General features: G+C 34.4%; 1 protein-coding gene across 45 annotated transcripts in view; it reads left to right on the forward strand.

Moving 5' to 3' along the window:
• Positions 1-23,080, forward strand: part of shot (dystonin-like protein short stop) — a 203,854-nt gene that overhangs the window by 123,885 nt on the left and 56,889 nt on the right. For 41 of the 45 annotated variants that reach the window (XM_081973581.1, XM_081973574.1, XM_081973608.1 and 38 more), the window contains 12 exons: positions 4,341-4,620; positions 7,057-7,244; positions 7,303-7,458; positions 7,609-7,754; positions 7,810-8,233; positions 8,286-8,654; positions 8,787-9,028; positions 12,348-12,576; positions 12,642-13,300; positions 14,836-15,418; positions 15,610-15,693; positions 18,089-18,313. In XM_081973581.1, coding sequence (XP_081829707.1) covers positions 4,341-4,620; positions 7,057-7,244; positions 7,303-7,458; positions 7,609-7,754; positions 7,810-8,233; positions 8,286-8,654; positions 8,787-9,028; positions 12,348-12,576; positions 12,642-13,300; positions 14,836-15,418; positions 15,610-15,693; positions 18,089-18,313 — 3,585 coding nt within the window. The remainder of the gene's footprint in view (positions 1-4,340; positions 4,621-7,056; positions 7,245-7,302; positions 7,459-7,608; positions 7,755-7,809; positions 8,234-8,285; positions 8,655-8,786; positions 9,029-12,347; positions 12,577-12,641; positions 13,301-14,835; positions 15,419-15,609; positions 15,694-18,088; positions 18,314-23,080) is intronic. The other 4 variants (XM_081973600.1, XM_081973603.1, XM_081973602.1 and 1 more) reach the window with 2 other exon arrangements.

Genomic DNA, 23,080 nt, shown 5'->3' on the forward strand with positions numbered 1-23,080 from the left:
TGATTGATGATGTGATACCAAAACTATTTTGGTCGACCACGTAAGAGGAAACGGATAAAAAAGTGGGATTTGCCTTTGCTTATGTTGATGACCATTTACGACTCGTCTCAAGATTAATTACTATGTTTCCTGTTTGGCTAAGTAAGTGGATTATTTTTTTAGAAAGGATACAAGATAGAGCTTGAAAAGAACAAGAAAGTCTTACCTTGAAGTTGATATTTGCAAAATGGGGCCCCACCTACTACAAGTACCAACTGTTAGATGTTCTCGTTTTGACCTACCTAACAATTGCTTGGGTTACTCCGTGCAAAATATGACAAGTCAGATACATAAAGCACTGTAATTACTACCACTTCAAGTAGTAAATCATGTTAGATAATTTGCAATATTAGAGGAGATTTATAGATGTAAAAAGATAAATTGAACAGTATTGACGTGGATTTGACATTGAAAAAGTGGGACTTCTGTTTATGGTTTTATTTATTATTCAATAACGACAATAAACAACAGCTGAACCCACTGCGAGTCCACCTTTAAGCGCGGGTACCAACATATACATTGCGATATTTACATCTGAATAACTTATTGACATTTTGCTGTTTATCTTACACGTTAGATTATTGTGGGATTATCATCGCCTATTTATAGGCGAGGTTACTTTTTATGTCTTAATTGCGATTATGTTTAAGTCTTAAGGCGTAACCATACTATTTTCTATTTTAATGGTTTAATTAATCGATTTAGGTGCATCTACAAGCATTAAAATTGTATTTAAACAAATAATTAAAATATTGAGATAAATTCTCTTAAAAAAAATCGTCGATTACATCCAATAATACAGGGCGAGTTTTTTTCAATGTTTAAGGTATTTCCCAGGGGATTTCGGAAAGTAGAGAGTCGGCTCAATAGGGAAAAAATGCAGCAAGATTATTAAAAAATATTGGATTAGGAAAACTATGTTCAGATAAAAGTTGTAGATATTTGTGAGCTGAACTCCGAGCTGAATAAGATAAGCTAATCAGATTCACAAGTATACACAGTTTTGGAACAGAGCATCTAAAAGTAGTTCCCAGAATAGTCTTATTTTTGTTTCTTCCGATTGGTTTTAGTTTTTTAGATATTTAATAAATAAATATCTTGAAGTTTTTTTCAGTTTTACAAAAAAAAATTTTATCCACCATTCATTTTTGAATATCAGAACGTATCAGAACCAACAAATACTCTTTGCATTGCAAAATAGTTTAGGCACCAAAGGCATGAGAGTGTTCGCTACAAAGATATGAAAATATGCCTCTCTGAGAGAATTTGCAGTTTCTTTTCCCCTTTTTTCAAGCATGTAATAGCCACAAACACAACGTGACACAACAAAAACACTTTGAATTAACTGTGCAGAATTTGAGTACAATCCATAACAAAAACAAATCATAACAACACTATAAACTAAGAATTAAATAATTATTTAGCCACGAAAAATTAGGATCAATATTGACAAACGGATTACAGATTCGGATTTGGTTTGTCAAATAATATCAAAAATGTTGCACATTTGCTCAGGTCCAAAAGAAACTTGTCGTTTGTAAACTTGTCGTTTTAAACATATGGCATAAACTTATTTTTAATGGATCGCTTAGTCAAAATTAACTTCTCTAAAAAGGTATTTTTTCAAGCTTCATAAGGGTACCAAAAAGTCCAAAACTATTTCTCAAAATGACGGAGTTTTACTCTTTTTTCTTCTATTTTTGCGTTTTTAATATCGGCTATCTCGATTTTAAAGCTTGTATAACTCTATTTTTTACCTCATTTAACCAACTTTTAGCTCCGCTAGTTTCCGAGATCCCTTCACTAAACGTAGAAAAACTCACCATGCATCATAGAAAGGCCAGTGCAATCAAAATGTCCTTCAAAAAAACCTTGATTTGGCACCCACATTTTAGTTTATTTTGCTGGGATTAACAAAATCATAAGAGAAGAAGTGGAGTTGAAGTAAATTGGGTTTGTTGAATAACACAAAGTCGTCTCCACAGTAAATTTATTATACATGTTTCGAACGCAGAAGCAGCTCATCTTCAGGAGCTAGAAGAACAATCATAAAATCTAAGTTAATAGCTATTTACGCATTGTACCAAAATACTCTGGCATTAATTGTTTACAAACGGAATGTTTAAGTAAACTTATTTTTAAACGTCCTAAAATTAATGCATGATGAATTTTTACTCACCTTGTTTTAAGGTTTCCTCTTTGCTTCAAATTTCGAATTGAAACAATCTTACTTATCCCTATAAAAGGCTTCTTCGTATTCCTTTTTAGAATAGTGAGGCCTTTCTTGTTTTTGTAGACAATAGGCTGAGTGTGGTAAATAACAGACCGGAAAGGTGTGATGTCATTAATTAAGCAACACAGATTACAAGTCTTTCCACACACCTCAAACAATTTATTATGTGCTAAATGTGTTTCTTATACTATCAAGTCATTAAATACAAAGTACTTTTTACGATAATTTTGTTTAAAAAAGCTTACTGATAGCATTTTCAAATTTAACCAACAGATTTAACAAGAAGTGTAGTATTCCTACATTAGTAAGTACATTTTACATGCTAACGAATACTTAAAAAATGATGACAGTAACAATTAGGTAGATGTTGATACGATTTATGGAAAACCTCAAAAAAGCTTTTGAGGACAGTCATCTGAGTCATCTGATCGAGCTTCTGACGAACTGTCAATTATTGTCATAATTTGCTTTGATTGCTTTCTGGATTTATTTTCTTACTGTAACCCTTTCGTGATTCATTGACTATCTTTCCTCTCTGACACACTCAGCAGATTTTAATTTATTCTTTCATTACTAATTCACAATAAATCGTACTTATCAGACTCACAGAAAAAATTCTTGCTTCAAGTATACTTTAACTACATTTTACGTCCAACCTGTCGTTATGTTAATATACAGTCACAAAAACGAAATCATAGCAAAGACACAGATTAACCTAACCGTTTTAAACACAAAGAATACTCATTCTTTATTTGACCTAGTTGCCAAAAAACTGTGTAATCAAGGCGCCATAGTATACATTTCATGCTACGAAATTGACTTGTTGTTTGGGAGTTTGCGCTTCTCGGTTTCGTAATTCGTTTTTTAATGGTTAGGTCAGGAAAACAGTCCCAACAAAAGAAAAATTCCCGTGTAACCTGATTACAGATCTACTGTTATTACCAATTCCACATCTCTGAACCCGTCGAATCCACTCATTCATGTTAATGAGCGGCCAATCTCTTCCTTTAAATTAATTTAGCGTATTTGCATGCATTAGTTTTGTTAATTACACGTAATTGGTTAAAACCTAGCAATCGTAATCTGATTGTGTGCATTCGGATACATTCTACTGCAAAATAACGGTACATAGCTTTTCGTGTTGAAATTTATGAAAAACAACAGGTGAATTCTAATCGAGTTAACGTTATCCCAAACATATTTATCAGCTATACGGAGTTTAGTTTTTTTTATGTTTATTATGAAATATTTTCAAAAACTAGCTGAGCTAGCCAAATCGTGAAAAGTTTTGTTGTTAGAAAATAATTCATAACTTATTAGTTGTAAGAATGTTTAGTAAGAACTAAATTTGGTTAATTTCTGACTTTTTTTTTCATGCCTAGAATCTGTATCTCTCTTGTGGTCACAGAATCACGGTAATTATGCTAAGTCATTATTGCTTGGATACACTTATAATTTGACAAAATACATATTCAACTCAAAATTAATCATTTTTTTTATACTGAAATTATATCAGTTGTGACATCAGAATGATTTCCGAAAACGAGAAATAGTATATTACACACCGGGGTGGGAAGAGTTTCATTACTGTCGAGAGATTAGTTAGATAGCCGAGACGCGAAGCGTCGAGGTTTAGCTAGGATCTCGAGACAGGAATGAAACTTCCTACCGAGGTTTGTATACTATTTTATTTACAACCATCATATTTCTATCAAAATTGACAAATCATTGTTTCATTCTGAACATATCTAGAATATTACATTTAACAAAAAACTACCAAGCAGTCATTTTTCTATATGCTTTTCTTCTGCTTTTCTGTTATGCTGTCCCAACGTGCCATGTCTTCTGAAGCTGTTGCAAGTAGTTCACAAACCTCAGTCATTCAGCAGCAAATTAATTTGTCGACCAAAGAGACAACTGTTGGAGACGCCAGTGCTGGTACTGGCCTAAATATTTCTATAAACACTTATAATAACTATATTTTTCAATCTTGAAATATTATCATCCTGTATAAGCATATGGAATTTTATTAGCACAAAACCACTCTTAAGTCGAATTTTTATTGCAGATTTCGGATATCGTTGTGGGACAAGAACCCAACGTCTCCGCCAAAGACTACCTCTTAAGATGGGCGAAACGTACCACTCACAAGTATCCTGGCGTCACCGTACAAGATTTCACCAAGTCCTGGAGGGACGGGTTGGCGTTCAGTTCGATCATCCACAGGAACCGGCCCGATCTCATCGATTGGGGCAGAGTACGCGGACAACGTCCCAGAGAACGTCTCGAAACCGTCTTCTACGTGGCCGAGAAAGAGTACGGAGTCACCAGGCTGCTCGATCCAGAAGGTAAATTTTGATTTCAATAAAAGTCAGATTGTCAAGTTAATTAGTGTCCTGGGTTGTAGCATTTGTCTGAATGAGTTAAGTTTTTAAGCGAACCTTCCTTGGTGGTCAACACTTATTGGTTTGATATAGTGGGGAACTTCAGTATCAAAACAAACACCAGGGAAACACTGGTGAACAGCCCTAACACTCGTTTAGACCAAACAGAAAATACAACTTACAAACATGTCAAGTTAAAAATGTGACTGTACCATGATGTATTAATATGATATATCAAGTAGAGAAACTGACCAAAATATAATTGATCTTCCAAAACTGTCGCAAAAAGCAGCAGATGTTTTGCCTTAACACTTGGCACTATAGAGTCTGAGTGGCTTCTGTAGCCTACTAAGGAATGTCAGAATTACTAGTCTGACCAATAATTCTTCTTTTCCAAATGTCCTCCTCTCACAAGATTGGCTATCGTCATGGCTATTCTCACCTTTGATGCTGCAGCTCTAGACAACAGGAAATGCGTCTTATTCTTGTGCTTCTTTTTCTCTGTATTTTTCGCTGCATAATATCAATACAAATTTCTCTTTCTCATAATCACGTGGCTCAGATATTGCAGCCCCTTTCTTTTAATTGTGATCTTCTCATTTGTTACCATATGATGTGTACCCAACTTGTTCTTAAGATCCTTCTAAATGACTACATCTCCAATGCGGAAACATACTTATATTTTTCTTTAACATCTAGGACTCCATCCCATATAGTAACATCGAGAAAACGTAGAATTTTAATATTCTAACTCGAGTTGTAAGTTAAAAATCTTACTGTATTACACATTTCTCATTCTGTTAAAGTTTGTAAACTACTTGAGCAACCAAGCTCTGTAAATCTTCTCTTGTTTCGGCAAAAGTATGGTGTCGTCTGCATACCGGATATTGTTAATGGGTATTCTATTAACCTTTACTCACATTGTTGTTTCCTCCAGTGCTCTCTGGATGATTTTTTACCTTGCCTTACACCACCTTGTATTTGTGTCCAATAATGAGTCACTACATTGTCATTGTTTGCGTCTATTTGGTCAAATGCCTGGGTTTACTCCACAAGAGTCCCTTTTCTACAACAAAAGCCTCCTTCAAAAGTATAGCCTTTCTAATTAAGGTCGAACAGAAATGCCTGTTTAACTCATTTAACTACTTTGGCCCACAATGATGATTTAAAATAGCTAGTCAACCAGATGAAAGAAGGAATCAAAAGTTGATAATCCAGCAAAAAGACACACAGGCTATGAACCAGAAACGCCAATCAAATGTCAAAGATAGATGTCGAATCCTTGATTATATTACACACCACCACAACATTGACATTTTTGTACGTGACAACACAAATGACATTATGTGGTGATCGCACGTGTAAACCAACAAGAAACGACCCGCGTTCAATTAAGGCGGTCGCGTACCGCTACAAAAAATCATAGAAAACATTTTCTGGGTTGTCGATTACGATTACGATGGCTTAATGATCTTGTATTAAATCGATTGCGTAATTGCTATTGGAAGTTCTGCTAACTAGGGACAAGTGACGGATGATAGGGAAAACGTGAACCAGCAACGTGATGAAATCAGCAGATTTTTTTTATTGAGTATCGGTTAGCAGTAAATGTCACTACTATAGTTAATCGATATGCTGACGTTTGTTACATCGTTAAATAAATCATTCAAAAAATTTCAGGAAATCAATTTTAAAGTCTGGTACTGCATCTCTAAGGTAGCAGGCATTAATTATTACCTTCCACTATGTAACGTTTTTTGTTTGAATTCCTTCAACTTTTTTAACTTCAATAATTATATATTATTCATTTTCTGATTTTATCTTGTCCTTGAACGAACAAGTGGAAAATAATTAACATTTTTTACAGTTATATACAACAGAGTTTTTTTTGCGTTAAAGTTTCTTTAAACTTTCTTCGGATTGACTCGCCCGAGATAGTAAATTACATTCTTAATATGCGAAAACATAGAATTGAACAATCCAATAAAGTGAAACAATAGCCTGTAGTTGGCGTTAATCGGGTTAGACAGGACAGGCTTTATAGAGAATTTATAATGTAAGAGAATATTCTTGACCAGCAAGTTATATCGAAGAAAGTAGCTTGAAAGTTTTTTCTTATTTACCACCTAAGACTGATTACTCAAGATCACTCTATGGTAAAAAAAAGTTTCTATCAAGTGGTTGGTGATGGTTATTTAATACATTAATAGTTTCTTTGAGTCGTCATCTTTACTTGTAGACATTATAATGAAGTGTTAGCAAAATGTATGAAATTAGCTGTATCAAACAATTCAGTATTTTGTGACACACGCACGAAAACATTGTTTTTTTGCTTCATATTAGTATACATATTCTTTATTTTTATATAATAACCTTAACTGTATACTTTTTTTAATTTAGATGTCGACACACATGAACCTGATGAAAAATCCCTTATCACCTACATTTCGTCTCTTCACGAGGTGTTCCCTGAACCACCGCCAATTCACCCTCTTTACGACTCTGTATCCCAGCAACGCATGCAGGAATACAGAGAGATCGCTTCTAGTCTGCACATGTGGATGAGGGAGAAGTACAGTCTTATGCAGGTGAGTCAATCATATACACTTTTAAATGTTAAATGTGTTTGAAACGAATATAATTTAGGACCGAAACTTTCCTCCCACTTTAATCGAAATGAAGAAACTGGCTGCTGAATCCACCAGGTTCCGTACCGACGAAGTACCACCAAGGCAGAGAGACAAACAGTATTGCCATCAACTCTTCAGGGATCTGGAAAAGTACTTCAAAACCGTTGGAGAGGTAAGGGGAATTGACGTTTTTAATTATTCTTGATTACTGTTGATAAAGCTTCAAATGGACAAATGTTTTAGGATTAATTCGCTGATGCTGAAAAGAGTTAGCACAGTTTTCTGGCTTCATCGTGACATCAACTGATTTTTTTAATTCTAGGTTGATATTGAACCGGAACTACACATCGACAATATTGAGAGGAATTGGCAGCGGCTCATGAATGCGTGGGAAGAGCGCGACAGGCACATTTTGGAAGAAATTAAGCGACTCGAGAAACTGCAAAGATTAGCGGAAAAAGTGCATAGGTTTGTGATTTTCCATTAGTTTTACTTACGATTTTCTCACATTTGTGCATTTTAGGGAGATCAAACAGACCGATTCTCACCTAGACCAAATTGAACAGGCGATTGAACTCGAATCACGACGAATCGAGCGACTCCACCCTCTGGAAGCCAAGAAAGTGGCCGACCAAATCGATCACGATCTCGTTGTAACCGAACAGGCCATCCAATCATTGAAAGTTGACGTGAACACTTTACGTTCAGGCAGATACCCCCAGGCTGGCGAGCTGGATAAACGGGTAAACAAACTGCACGAAAAGTGGGTGCGTCTCAGGCACGCTTTACACAACAAGATTGTGGGCCCGTTGGCCAACATGAGCTTCCCAGTGGAAGAACGAACAGTTACGAAACACATTAGAACCGTCCAGGAAACGAGGAACATTGAAACCAATCCGCATTTCAGGTCATTGCAGGAACACATTGAATGGTGCAAAAACAAACTGGTAAGTTGGTGATTGATAACCAAACTTGGGTCACTAATAAAATAATTCGCAGAAACAACTCAAGGTAGCCGATTATGGAACTGATCTGCAATCAGTTCAACAAGAGCGCGATATCCATCAGCGGGAACATAAAACAATTGAACAGTTCCATTCTAAGGTGGAACAGTGCGTTAAAGCCCGACAATACTTTAGTGGCGAAGAGTTAACGTTATACAACCAGCACTTGGGGCAACTCCAGAAGGTCTACGCCGAGCTGTTGTCCTTCAGCACTAACCGCGCTAATGACTTGGAGAGTTTGTACGATTTTATCCAGTCGGCTACCAGGGAATTGCAATGGCTCAACGAAAAAGAGGAAATTGAGGTTACCAGGGATTGGAGTGATGTCAAACTGGACGTGGATGCTGTCGAAAAGTATTACGAAGTAAGTTTTTTGTATTGTGCCTAATATAATTATAGAGATGTGGTCAACGGAAACACTGGAAAATAATTTCTTAATACTAAACCGTAAGGAAAAATTCAGGAACAGAACCTACAACTGCAAAATTGTTTTCAGCATTTAATGAGCGATTTAGAAAAACGTGAACTCCAATTCAACTCAGTGGTGGAACGCGGTGAGACGCTGGTGTTGCAAAACCATCCAGCTACTAAAGCTATCGAGGCTCATCTAGCCGCCATGAATGCTCAGTGGGCGTGGCTTTTACAGCTCACTCATTGCTTAGAGACTCATTTACAAAACACCCGTATCTATCAGCAGTTCTTCAAAGACATTCACACTGCTGAAGAATGGCTCAGAGAGTAAGTAGTCATGTTGTTTATTGATTTAAAGATTATGCTTCTTTAAAAAAAATAAGAACAAATAAAAGTTGCAAAAAATTTAAGGTTGTGGTGCATTTTCCACAAGCTTGCTTGTGAGTTAAGCCTGCTTTTAAGGAACCATTTCTTATAGACCGATAAGCAAATAGGCACTTCAGACGGCTTAAAGTTAAGCCACCTTTTTTTGCGGCTTTACTTTATAAGCCTGACATTGTTTTGATTTTGATTAATGTGGATTTACAGAGTGTTTCTGAATTAATGTCACAAACTGTAACTTGACGTAGGTATTTAAGAATTTTGCGGTAATGTTAAAATTGACTTTAAGTATGTTTTATGTTTTACCTTACACGCTATTTCAGGCACAAAACACACAAGGTTAAGAAATGCTAGTTCTGTGTTAAAAAAGTGAAACACAAAATCGATCTCAGTGCCATCTGTTATCGAACGGGCAAACTACTTTTGACGTAAATTATGCTGGGATTTTCGCACCCGTAATTTAATCCAATTATTTGTAAATAATGTGTAAGGTATTTACACGTTTTACAGTTTATTTAAAGTCTAAAGATTAGTGAATAATGATATTTTGGCTGTAACATGTCCTTTTAGAAACCCAGTCAAAACACTAACATTCTGCAATCAGGATTGGATCTTTCATCAGTTTTATCATCTCCAAGATTATCTCAATTGTTACGTGGTTGAACCACAGGATAAGTTCTGAGTGATTTGTCCTAAAAATAGCCCTAGTTATAATACAACTCAACAAGTTTGAACTAAAAAGAATGGTCTGACTGAAACTGACAACCAGTTGTAGCTTTCAAAAAAACTTACCCTACTTGCTTATTATTTGGTTTAAAAACAATAATAAATTCTAATTCTTCTTTCTTGCGTTAATTTTACGACCTGGCTACATGAGATAGTTGTAAAATATACAGTGGAAGGACAACGGTCTTGATTTTCAATATTTGAATAACAAATTAATAAAACACAACCTGACACAACACAAAACCAATGTCAATTGTCAAAATTATTGACATTTTTTGCGTTTTTTGCATCTGCGGTATTGTTACACCGACAATGACAGATGAATAATATAACGTATACGTTATAGCCACCGCCTTCTTTACAAGAAAGCCTAGAATGTTACTTTTAATGGCGGCGTTATCGGATTTTTTTTTGTACACAAACCTATGGAGATGCAGTAGAAAATATGTTTTTTTTTATTTTTTCGTGTAGTTGATTAGAAGTTGTGAGTGAAAAATCAAAGAACGCTTCATTCCTGATCCAGATATGTATAGATATGGCTTTTTATATCCAATAAAGTCCAGCCAAAGCAAGTTTGGTTAGAACCCTTTGTCTTGGAAAGTACAACAAACTAATGTAAAAACTGCTCAATCAAAGAAAATTTGGAAATCCTTGAATCTAGGTAAGCAAAACTGGTAAATGGGTTTTATATTATTACCAAGACCTTTCTTTTAAAATGTAAATGTGCCAATAGAACTTCTAAAAGCTGTCCTGTTTCTTCAGAGTAAACCTTTGTTGCTCTCAAAATGCAGGCGGCCTCAAAATGTAACTCACATAAGTCACATACCAATGTATGTAAGAGGCAATAAGTTTACTGAATGAGAAAGCATATTGTACTTACCACTGAGTATTGTGTTGGAGTAAAATCATTCCACTTCAAAGCTTTGAACCACTGTTGGGTTCGAGCAGGGTCTTTTGGAAAGTAAAAGACTGACACTTTTGGGCCTTTCACCAAATTGCTTTTAGAAATTTGGCAAACAACCAGTGGACGGCATATTGTAGAGGCAATAGAATTTAAGTTAAAAAACCAACCACAAATTATAGAACAATGAAGGAACAATAACAATAGTGATAACACAATAAAATGAACACAAACTACACTTTCACTAGAACAATAAACATATAAACAACAATTACTTTGGCAAGTAATCCCAAGTCTTGACTTTAAACCTTAAAAATTAATTTAATCATCCAAAAACTCAATTTCCACAATACAAACAAATGCAAACTGTCAATCCCATATTTCGGCCATATTGGAATTTTTGGCATGCACCTTCTTGGCTTTCTTGTACAGAGGGCGGTGTTATAGCCCATAAAGTTACGTTATACCGCAATACGTTAAAACGTCCGTTATCCGTTATTTTTGCATTTGAAGGTGGTGAAACAACGTATTACGTATAACGTTTTACTGCCACTTAAAGTGTCGAATACATCCAAAAATATGAAAATAATTTCCTATAAACCTACCGTTTTAAATTCTTCTTTTTCAACAATAGCGTTTTTTGAAAACATTTTCAGAAGAGTTTGTTAAACTGCGAACACCTTTGGCTGGAATATTTTCCTAGAAAACTCATTTTTTAGTGTAAATCAATTGATTTACATAAACTAGTGGCAAAAATGTTTCACTGGAAAACTGGGTGCTTTAATTCATTAAAGTTACATGTTGTTTGATCATAAAATACCATTTTTTAAAAGACGATCGGTTTTTGAAAAAGTAATTTTTGATGTAGAACAAAGTCAATCGACTTATACTAAGAAAACTGCGTTTCCTAAGAGACTATTAATGCAAAAGTTGTTCTCAGTACGACACACGGTTTTGGAGATATTTAAAAAAATTATATTACTTTTTCAACTTTGACATTTTGTATCTCGAAGAAGAGGTGATTAGAACGGTATGTTTATAGAAACTTTTTCTAATATTTTTGAACTATCTCTTTTTACAGCTTGTGACACCAATTCAGATGCACCCTGTATAGCACGTTGCACATAAAACAGCAGTCAGATTTCACACAATCAGCATATGGGTTAATAATAATAAAAATCATCTAGTTTAGTTTCTAATATTGTTGGAAAAGGTTCTTTGTTCAGATAGGGTTTTGCGTAATTTCTTTTAATTAATTATTCTGTGTTTCTCAGAGTTTAGTTTTTAACAAATATGTGGAAAACGCAGGAGCTTTTGATCCAAAGAATATATACAGACCTGTGTGTAATACTAAAATTTTTAGTTTTTACAATTTTTGTATGTAATAAAATTACGCATAATCAAGTTAAAGTGGAACCCTATAATCAGGTTTAACTAATTCGGTAAACACTAACGCCAAAATTCGTCTTTAGACTTGTACTAGCTTAGACTTCCATCAGTTTTCCAAAGAGTCATGTTAATCATGTCAAAATAAGATTTTTGCAATATTTTTCAACTATGTAGACTGATGATGAATTTAAGTATTAATCTGAAATAAAGAATACAGAACTTTGTATTGATATTTGTTTCACTTTTTAGGAAAGATGAAATCATGAACAGCGAATTCAGTCAAGGCGAATTCAGTCTAGACGTCGGTGAGCGCCTTCTCCAAGGTATGCAAGCCTTACGAGAGGAATTGAACGCATTTGGAGATCAGGTCCAAGCTTTAATAGCCCGCGCTCAAAGCGTTGTGCCATTAAAACAGCGCCGTCAACCGATTATGAAACCTTTAACAGTCAAAGCTATTTGCAACTACAAAAAGAACGACGTATGTTTTAGTTTTTGTTTTCCTTTGCTGTAAATTTATTAGATGTTGTGTTGTTTATGAAACAGTTTGTCATCGAGAGAAGCAAAGAATGTACTTTGACCGACAATTCCGGCCGCACCAAGTGGCGAGTCTTCAACACTAAAGGGGTGGAATGTCAAGTACCTGGAGTGTGCTTTGTCTTGCCTCCTCCCGACAAAGACGCCTTGGATTCAGTGGATCGTTTACAAAGACAATACGACCGTTCTATCGCTTTGTGGCAGAAGAAACAACTCAGAATGCGTCAGAACATGATTTTTGCTACTATCAAAGTAGTCAAAGGATGGGATTTGCCCCAGTTTATTGCCATAGGGGCTGAGCAAAGAAATGCCATCAGAAAGGCTCTGAACGAGGATGCCGACAAGTTGATTGCCGAAGGCGACCCTAATGACCCACAATTAAGGCGATTGAGAAGAGAAATGGACGAAGTGAATCGTTTGTTCGATGAGTTTGAAAGGAGAGCCAGAGCGGAGGAGGAAAGCAAAAACCAGACGAAGATATTCAACAACCAGATTTACAACTTGCAAAGGGCTTTGGACGAGGCGGAACGTATCATCAATCAAAGGGTGCTCTCGCCTTTGCCTAGAGACGTAGACACTTTACAACATCTGATTTTGGAGCATAAGGAATTCGAAGTTAGGCTACAGAATTTGGAACCTGAAATCGAACAAGTGAAGGACACATTCAGGTGAGTTTGGTTCACATTAATAATACTATAGAAGCAGGTCTAATCTAGGGAAATACAAAAATCTTTGCAAATTGATAAACTGACTCAGTGTTATCTGTACACATCGCTTAAATTTTTCACTAGCTTGACATTCGGAAAGTTGAACTGTTTCTATGCTTTTATCTTATTATAAATCATACGCTTGTTTACAAAAGCAATTTACTAATCCGTTTTTAACTGGAAATCAAGAAAACGTCAGTTGTCATTTGTTGAACCGTCACGAGCCCATAACATCTTCTGACTTCTAGTCAATGGCTGTATTTACTTCTCTGTTTACTAGTTGAAAATGTATCAACAGACCTCGTAACTGCATTTTTAATGGACATTTTAAAAGGAGAATGTTTTGAATTTCTTGGGAAAAAAATGCGTTCAAATGTGCTTTACTCATATAAAGGAGAAATGCCCATCAAAGTCTTTAGATATTTTGTTAATTAATTGTCAACATACGCCAATGACGCCAAATTTTCATAAGCGGTGCACATGCACTAGAAAATGAATGACAATTACTACGTCACTGCCATTTGTTGTGGAACGGATATTACATCCAAAAATGTGATCAAAACACTTGCTTTTGTCCAAAGCAGTTATTAAGTTCGATGATAGGTCTGTTCGTAGAGGCAATTTCAAACTGGTTTCCAACTGAAAATCGGAAATTGCTGGCTTTTATTGGTTGAATGCTCACGTGACATTGACATTTTAAGGGTAATGGCCAATAGCTGGACATATTCCTCTGATTATTAGTTGGAGATTCGTTCTGAGTTTGAGTTTGATTTTCAGCTTAAAGAAAGATGCTGTCAAATAATAGAAACAAGATAAATGACGCACAAAATAACAATAGATAATTCACTCTCAGGACTTTATCGATCCGATAATTACTTTTCGCGAACTGTAGGACGCCAGATCTCTATTGACTTATTTAATTGCATTATGCTGACATCAAAACTGTCCTGGAAGTAATCACCATGATTACTGTTCATACTCTGCGTCTTTTCAAAGAAGGAAAAAAAGACAAAACTGCAAAAATGTTTCTTTATTAGATTATAGGGCACATGGATGCCAAGTTAGTTCGCATCTGAGAAATAACTAAACCTAACATTACCATAACAAAACAAACCTAACGTTACTGTTAACTCACTATCAAACACAGACAACCGTTTGACATTTAATAACGACTACTGGAATGAAATTTACATTGTTCGAAACAATTCCTGGAAAATAAATCATAACTAACTTATTTACTACTCGCAGGGAATCAGATGAGAGAGGAGGACTGAATTTGTGTCCTTTTTGAACTAAAATACAATTTTTCCAATTTTTTTTAAATTTCAATTCCCACTAAACATATCTTGAAAAAGAACGAATATTTTGAAGACAGGATAACTTTTAAAGTTTCATTGTGCTTTTAAAAACCTAGATATTCGAATATTTTTCTACTGTTAAATAAGACCATTTATTTAAAATTACTCCCTGAAATAACATACAAAATTTAATTTTAGATCAATCACCTTGAAGACTCCTCAACATAAAAAGGACTTAGAAAAAGTACTTGACAAATGGAACTACATTTGGAATACCAGCAATTTATACAGCGAACGTCTAAAGTGCGTTGAAATCGTTCTCAACGGCATGGAAGACGCGCAACACGTCATCTCCGAATTTGAGGTAAAATTGGCCGGCCTCAAAGAGCTCCCCAACACAGAAAAAGGCCTGAAACTAGTTCACGACGAGCTACTGAAACTTGAAAGCGCAGTAGGTCAACAACAAATCGCTATGGATCAGTTAAACGACGATTTTGACAACGCTAAAAGGTTAACTGAAAAGTCCAGGCCTAATCAACGAGGACCTCATGCGGACGTTGAGAGACTGGACAAGGACATTCAAAGATTGAATAGCAGATGGGCTAGTGTGTGTCAACAATTGGCTGATAGACTGAAAGGTTGTCAGCAAGCCTACGATTTGCTACAAAAGTACAACGAAGCTAAACAAGTCGAAGATAATTGGCTGGATGACCAGTACAAGAAGTTGGAAACTATGCAACCTATTAAAGACCGTGCCAAGGAAACTCTGGATGCCACTAGGGTGAGTAAAGTAGAGGAGTAAAATTAATATAATCGAGCACAGTAGGTTGTTAACTTTTATTGACAAAGAGTAACTATTTTACTAGTTAAGGGGTGTATCATCATTATTTACCATCGATTTGGTTCCAGTTAGTTTTTTTTTAAATTCTAACTAAATCTAACCCCTTAACACTTTTGCACTTGATATTTCAGAACCAGTTGAACAACGTAGTGGAACGCACTCCTAAAATCGAACAAGTCAACTTAAACGGTGGTAGATTCATCCGTGAAGGAAAGGTAAACGTCCCCTTGGTTATTAAGCTTTTACAGTCGCCTATGACATGGTATTGTTACTCTTCTAGAGTAACTAACCACTGTCATTCGACAATCTTTAAACTCTCATCACATTACTCACATTTTTCTTTAGTTTTAAGTTTGTTTTTAGTAGGTTTTTTAATTGAGTGTGAGTGAGCAGAATGGTTGTTGATATTACGCCTTTGATCAGTTATATTTATAATTTTTTTGATACTTTCTGTGTTATTGTTCTATTGTGACTTCTCTATTTATTAAAACTAATTAAGTGCTGTTGGTGCCTCGTAATTAGCTTTTTTCCTGGATTAACTTGTAGTGCTTGTACTTAAAATTTCATTATTGTCTGTCGTCCCAAGTATGTAGATTGTCATTTTTATTTCTTAAACGCTTCTTGTGTATAAGCTTTCAGAATACAGTCAACAGCTTGATTGCTTCTGCTTTATCGCTGATGGTTACATGTTTAATTTTTAATAGAGAATTGTAATTTTAGGAAACTTAAGTTCTCATTACCAAACTTGAATTGAAACTAAATTACCAAATTGAAAATTAACACCTACACAGTAGTAAGAAAGAAAGAGAAAAACTTTGTAGGTGACAAGTGTCAGTGTACCAAAACGGATGTGACGTCATTTGGCAGTTGGTAACAAGATTTTATCTTTGTCTAGACTGTCTAGAGCATTGATTTGCAAGAGTTCTCTTTTCATATCATAGGATTCGTTTGTATACTTATAACTTTTAAATTTCCAGAGATGTGTCTTGTGAGAAGGTTTTTGATATTTATTTTGGCTTTATGAGGGTGATAGAAGGGAGAAAAGGCGAACCATATGTCACTATAATTTGGTATGTAATTTTGCAACGAGTGGTTTTTCGACAAGAGAAAAACCTTCTACTGGGTGACTCACCGAGAACTACCGCGGTCGATACTTTGAAAATTACAAAAGATGACTTTTTTAACATTTCAGAGTTTAGTATTAGCATTGGGGCCGTCACATCTGAAATGTTTTCACTTTTGAGGTACCACCGTAGGTACCCAAAGTTAATACCAACTTTACTTATGGACTACCCTGTATATTATTATATTTTTCGATTCTACTAACGATTTCAAGTATATTTCATGCATCATTCTCCTATATCTATATTAAACTGTTTCCAAGATTGATCTTTAAAAAATTACATTTTCAGAGAGAGAGTGTCATAGCTCTTAAACAAAATGAAATAGAGCAAAACGGCTTGCATGTTCCTGATTTAACTTTTCCTGATCTATGGTGAGGTCATACAGCTGAGACAGGTGTCAATTTTTTTATTCATATAAATTTTTGATTCCTGTCAAAATAAAAATATTGCCGGGTGATAGATCTCAAAAAATTCAGATAAGGAACATGCAAACCGTTTTGCTCTATCTTCATCTGAATAACAGCTATGACAGATCAAAACGTGACATTTTGACCGGGAAGTTAAAGAAGAACCAACTTTGCGTAATACGGTGGTACCTCAAAAGTGAAAATATTTTATATGTGAAGGGTTCAACCCAAATACTAAACCCTAAAATTTTAAAAAAGTTATCTTATTTTATTTGTTAGTTTTTAAAACATCGACCACCGTACTTCCCAGTGGGATGTATGTAATTTGTATGGTACAAGTATTGAAAAATATATGACTCACGTAAAGTGGACATTTGTCGATAATACAACATTTGAGACTCGTTCAGTTTCCAAAATTAAAATAATTAAAAATACAATCAACTTAAACTGGTTTAGACAGAACAACCGTTTTATGTTGGAAGAACAATTCGATATACTGTAAAGGGAATTTAAGGTTTCATAGTTAAAAGAGTTACAGAAAGCTTATGTCACAGTTGCTTTAATCAAACAACCCATTTTTCCAAATAAAATATTGGTATTTACCACGTTATATGATCATACCATGCTATTTACACTTGTAGTCATCAGGATCAGGATTATTAAAAGTTTCCCAGATCACACAAAGTAGAGCTTAGTTGCCTCAATTTTTATCATTTCATTACATCACAAAATGAAAAATACCGATATTTTAAAAGAAGTAACCAACTTGATTATTCAATGGATTTATAGATGAAAGCAACGCAAACCTTGTGTCTAACCAATCAGAATGTTTGAATGAAATTTTATATTTTTTTGACACAAGATTTGTGTTGTGTTTTGGTGCATCAATCTATAAATCTAGTTTTACACTAGTTTACAACTATTTTCAAACCAACACCTTGATTACTTCTTTACTATCATCTTCACCTTCACCAACCACCATCACCAAAACAAATCACTTTAGTAGCTTCATGTAATGTCGACTTACCACGCGTGCGCACTCACTCGACTAACACCTAACAATCTAACCGTAACAATAGATATGGAGCAAGGGTGTCCAGAAGTCGCGGGACGCGCTCCTGGACGCGCACCCTTCTATGGACGTGGGTGACTCCTTCAGGAGCAAGGAGGTGACGTCGTCCGGCGCCGACGTCGTCGCCGCCGAACTGGACGAACTGAACGCCCGGTATCGCAATTTGATTGACGTGTTGTACGGAAGGCTGCAAGAGATTGCTAAGTTGAACCCGAACGACATTGTTACTTTGGTAAGTGTGTTTTTCGTATATTTTGATTTTATTTATAGTCGGTTTAGAGAATTTTTTTACATGTAATACAAGTAAACAAAATACAAGTGAACAATTAAACAAGAAGTCCATACTAGGTGTACTTAAACTTTCCAGTATAGCAATTATTGTGGAACGTAACAGTAGACCCCCTGTGTATCTATCACAGTATCACTTATACATAATTTGCTCATCATACTTAACATGTGTGGCATACATCTGTTTTTAATTTTTTTTTTCAAAAAACCCTTTCTTTGCATAACAAGGTCCCAGATGTGGACTGCAGATTATTTGTTATGGTTTATTTTAAGAAATGACACTGCACATTTTACTGTTTTAATTTACTTTCAAGTTAACATTTTTTTAAGTGTCAAAATTTCCAATATCAAATTCAATGTGAAACAAAAGTTTAATTTTCTGTATAATTTATAATACAAAATAATTTATAAGAAATTAAAAGTCAAAATTGTCATCTTTTATACAACACAAACTCATAATTACTCAACGAATAAGCGTTTTTGTTTAGTAAATCTTTTTCGTGCAAATTCATATCGTTGGGAGAGAAACATTCAGAGGCTCTACAAATCTCAAAAAACTTCTTTAAACTGTCAGAAAACGAATTTCACAGCTTTTGACTGTTTTACAATGGTTTGTATAGGTACGCTTTTTATAGGTATCACGATTAAAATTTGTTATATTAATATTTATATTTTTAATTAGGGGGATTACGTGCAGCAAAAATATGCAAAGATAATATTTCTAAAAATTACACCTTATTAACGGCTTTGCTTATCTGGCCGTACGTTAATGTTCAAGATAATATTGACAGTGAATAATCACGCTAAATCCACTTGTGATTTTCTATTTTTATAGCAAATTTGTGTTGCCTTTATTATTTGAATAATTTTTAAATGTGCACTACTTATTGAATTTTAATATTCTCATGGATCATTTTAGACCTACTATTTTATACATACATTGATTGCCTCCGGTAATAATAATTCATAGAGACAAATCATCAAATTTTCTTGCGCAAATAAACTGCTAACGGAAAAGATCCAGATAACTGACATACTGTATTTCGGAAATGCCAACTGAATTAATAAACAAAATAGGATTTGAAAAAGCATTTCTTCTTGAATCTGACTTTTTGAATTGAAAAATGAGTTACACAGGGTGCGTAGAGTTTTTATGTATAAAAATTATCTGCAAACTTAATGAATGCATTTCAGTCCACTGCATTTGGTAGCTGAAGCAATTTTATAATAACTTTTTGCATGATATAATAAAGTTTTAATTTTTTTGGGACCAGTAGTAGTAGAGAGTAGTAGTTACCAACCAAACCAGCTGTATGAGACAAGAAAGAATGTTCTACAGTTTTGCAACAAATTTGCAATGCATTTTTTTTTACCCTGTATATCGGTAAAGAAAAATGATCTACAAGCCTGATTTTATAAGAAACAAACTCTCTTTTGTGCAATAAATTCGGATAAGGCAATTCAGAAATACAGGGGGTGGAAAATAATAATAAATTTTGCTATCCAAAAGCATTATTATTTATTTTGCTTGATTTCAATGTTTTATCAAAAATTGAGCTCTTTTAATAGTTATTTATGCAACAAGTGCAAAAAGTGAAAGTTGTTATACGAGACGACGAATTTAACATAGAGCTACAGCACATTCCTGACAACACCCTGTTTGTGTGTTTGCGTGAAAAAACAGCCTGTATCGTTCTTAATATTAACTTTCGGTATAGGACAATTTAGCTAAATCGTATTATTTTGATGTCACGAATGTGCTGTAGCTCTGTGTCCTATTACTTATAGTCCACCCTGTATACAAAACTATGATTAATAAGGCTTTTCAAACAAATAAGAAAGACGACTAAGTATGCCTGAATGGATTTCTGAATGAATTATATGGATAAAACCTACTAAACTAATGGTAGATGACACTACTTTGGTACACCTTCATCGTTTCTTTAAGCAAGTGCCAAAACCTTTTTTCTAATATCAGACATGCCACACGAAATCCATTTTAACTATTTATATCTCATTTTTAAACGTAATTTTGGACTTTGTATATGTATTGTCAGGCCAAATCTTTAAATTTCTAACGTTTATCAGAATTAATATTTTTAGGTACTGTCTCTATTACCAAGCTAATGAAATGAGGTTTTGAATGAATGAACTTGCATGCATTTCCCATTATTTTGGAAAATCGCCAGCCAGCTGCACTTTCATTCAACTTGGCGGTTATCAGTCATTTTCATCAGGCATTGTGAATAACAACCTTAGAACATCCTATACATTAAATTGGGGTTTCTTTGCAACCTATATTTATAGGTGACCTGCATAGTCTGTTCATTTCACTAATTGGAATGATAAATCCTTTTGAAAATAAATCGAATAATGGGCCAACAACAAATGATGTCACGCTTCTTTTTGGACTTGATTGTAACTACATAACGAGGGGTTTTGATAATATACCAGCCAGTAGGTTCAAAAATATCCTTCCTAGTAACAAGTTCAAGTGTGTTCCAAGTGTGTAAGTTGTAAGTTTTGTTTATTGATTTTCTCAGTGCATTTTAAGTATTCGTCGGCTAGGCGCCCGCAAATTTATAAATAGAAAATTTGTGGGCATCCGTTGTCGATTTAACAGTCATATAAGATATTCTTCTAGAAGCATCGTCATTGCCACATCGAAAGGACGTATCAATTAATATTCCAATAGCGCGGTTTCACCCCGATTACCTCACCAAAAATCGTTAGCAAGGTAACGTCGACGTTAGACCAGTTTTATGCTGTAAAATCAACAAATCTTTACAATTTCAATGGCGAATTCTCAAAATACCCGCTTTAGTAGTTGGATTTATTTTTAAATGTTTATGTCACCTGTTTCGAGACAGAAGTCTCAGGTTCAGAACAGGTTCATTACGTCACGCTTCAATACGTTAATTACTAATTTGCATAGGTAATTGATTGCGATTGATGTTGATTTAGAGCGGTTTTTATATTGAATAATTGTTGTGTTTACATGAGAAGCATAATTTCCTTAGTATGCCAATTCCAATTGGCAGAAGATAAACACATTAATCGTTGCTAAGCACCTAGCAATTTTTTATTTAGTCTAACATTCATTTGACATACAAATGGCTTTTAAACACAATGGCGTGGCGACAAATTATGGTATTTTTCTCACAAATTTTCAAAAGGTTCCTTCCAGTCAAACCCTCATATAAAATAAAAATGTCGAAAGCAGTTTAAAATTTAATTTTTTAATCTTAAGTTGCAAAAAAAATTGTTTTGTAAGAATGTATTTGCGTAAAATCTTAGGACAATAGTTAAAATCAGGGTTTAAACTACAGGATTATAATAAGTGTCCAATATTTCATAAGACAATTCAAGCTACAGCAGCTTAAAAAGTAATATTAATTTTTCCATTTTTTCTAAGTAATAAGATCAAATTTAAGTTTCTCATGTTGCACAACACCGAAATACCAAGTTCCAACTGATGACAAAGATAATCAAAACAGCTAAATTTTGTCATTTTTGACGCCTTGTGTCTCGGTAATTTTTTAAAAAATACCAAATTACCAGTGTTTTTATGGTTTTTTATTTTATAAGGTTGTCGTTTTTTTCTTAGTGGCTCATCTGGTACAAGGAAGTCAAACAATCTAATGATGTTACTAAGAGTTTACCAAAAGTGTACTCATGTTAGGTTCGATGTTGTTGAACAAGTAAGATACACTGGTTATTATGGTTTAATGTATGTGTAAATTTCTATGTTGGCATTGCTGGTCTCTAAAACATGTCTGTTCTAAAAGAAAGTCCAATAATTTATTTCATAGACTAAATATCGAAAAAAAGTACCAAACATGTGTGTAGATATTACCCAAGTCCATATGATATAGATATGAAGGAACGCTCTTGAAATGCAACAAATTTGCACAGTATTTTTCAATACTCTGTATAAGCATACAGAAGTAATTTAAAAAGAAAATACTTGAAATGAATAATTAATCAAATATCAAATCTTAAAATGACCTGCAAATTTTGCTTTGTAATACTGATGTACGTTTTTACGTTCTGTTTTTCTACATTCAATTATGCATGTTTAAAAAGCAAAAACTGTGTAAATATAAAACTGCGATTTTGAGAACAGTTTGAACATTCTGTTTAATAGTCTTTGATTGAAGTTTGAAAAGGAAAAATTCTGAATGGAATTACACTAGTCAACTATGCCATGACTACCAAAAACCAAAACTCTAAATATGAGACCGGAATTTTATAGACAGTTTGAGAATTTCGTTCTTCAATACTACAGTCTTTGGTTGGCGGTTAAGTACTGCATTCCCTTAAGATTACGAAGGAAACTAGTAAACTGTGCTACAAGTCTCTAAAATATTGAATAGTTTGAAAATTACTTTTCAAAATAAGTAATTTTCTAGACCAACTAGTACCAAACTTTTGCTACGCCACTGCAAAAATTAATCATTAATCCGATCAAGGCAATTTAGCTGTAAGTTGCGTAACGGTGTTATACACTTTTGTCTACACATCAATGTTTCAAGGAATTCCTTTCTATCGGGTATAGAAAACACCTAATTTGGACCGGAATATTAATATTAAAATGGCAAAATTGTATGTTGCGTTATCGCCTAAAAACACCGTTAATTTCACGTTTTGTGCAAATTACTTTGGTGTGTGTGCAACTCCATAAAATTTACGTGTAAAATTACCGATCAGA

This window comes from Ips typographus, linkage group LG2, assembly GCF_016097725.1.
Source record: "Ips typographus isolate SLU linkage group LG2, UJ_Ityp_2.0, whole genome shotgun sequence".
NCBI lineage: Eukaryota > Metazoa > Arthropoda > Insecta > Coleoptera > Curculionidae > Ips > Ips typographus.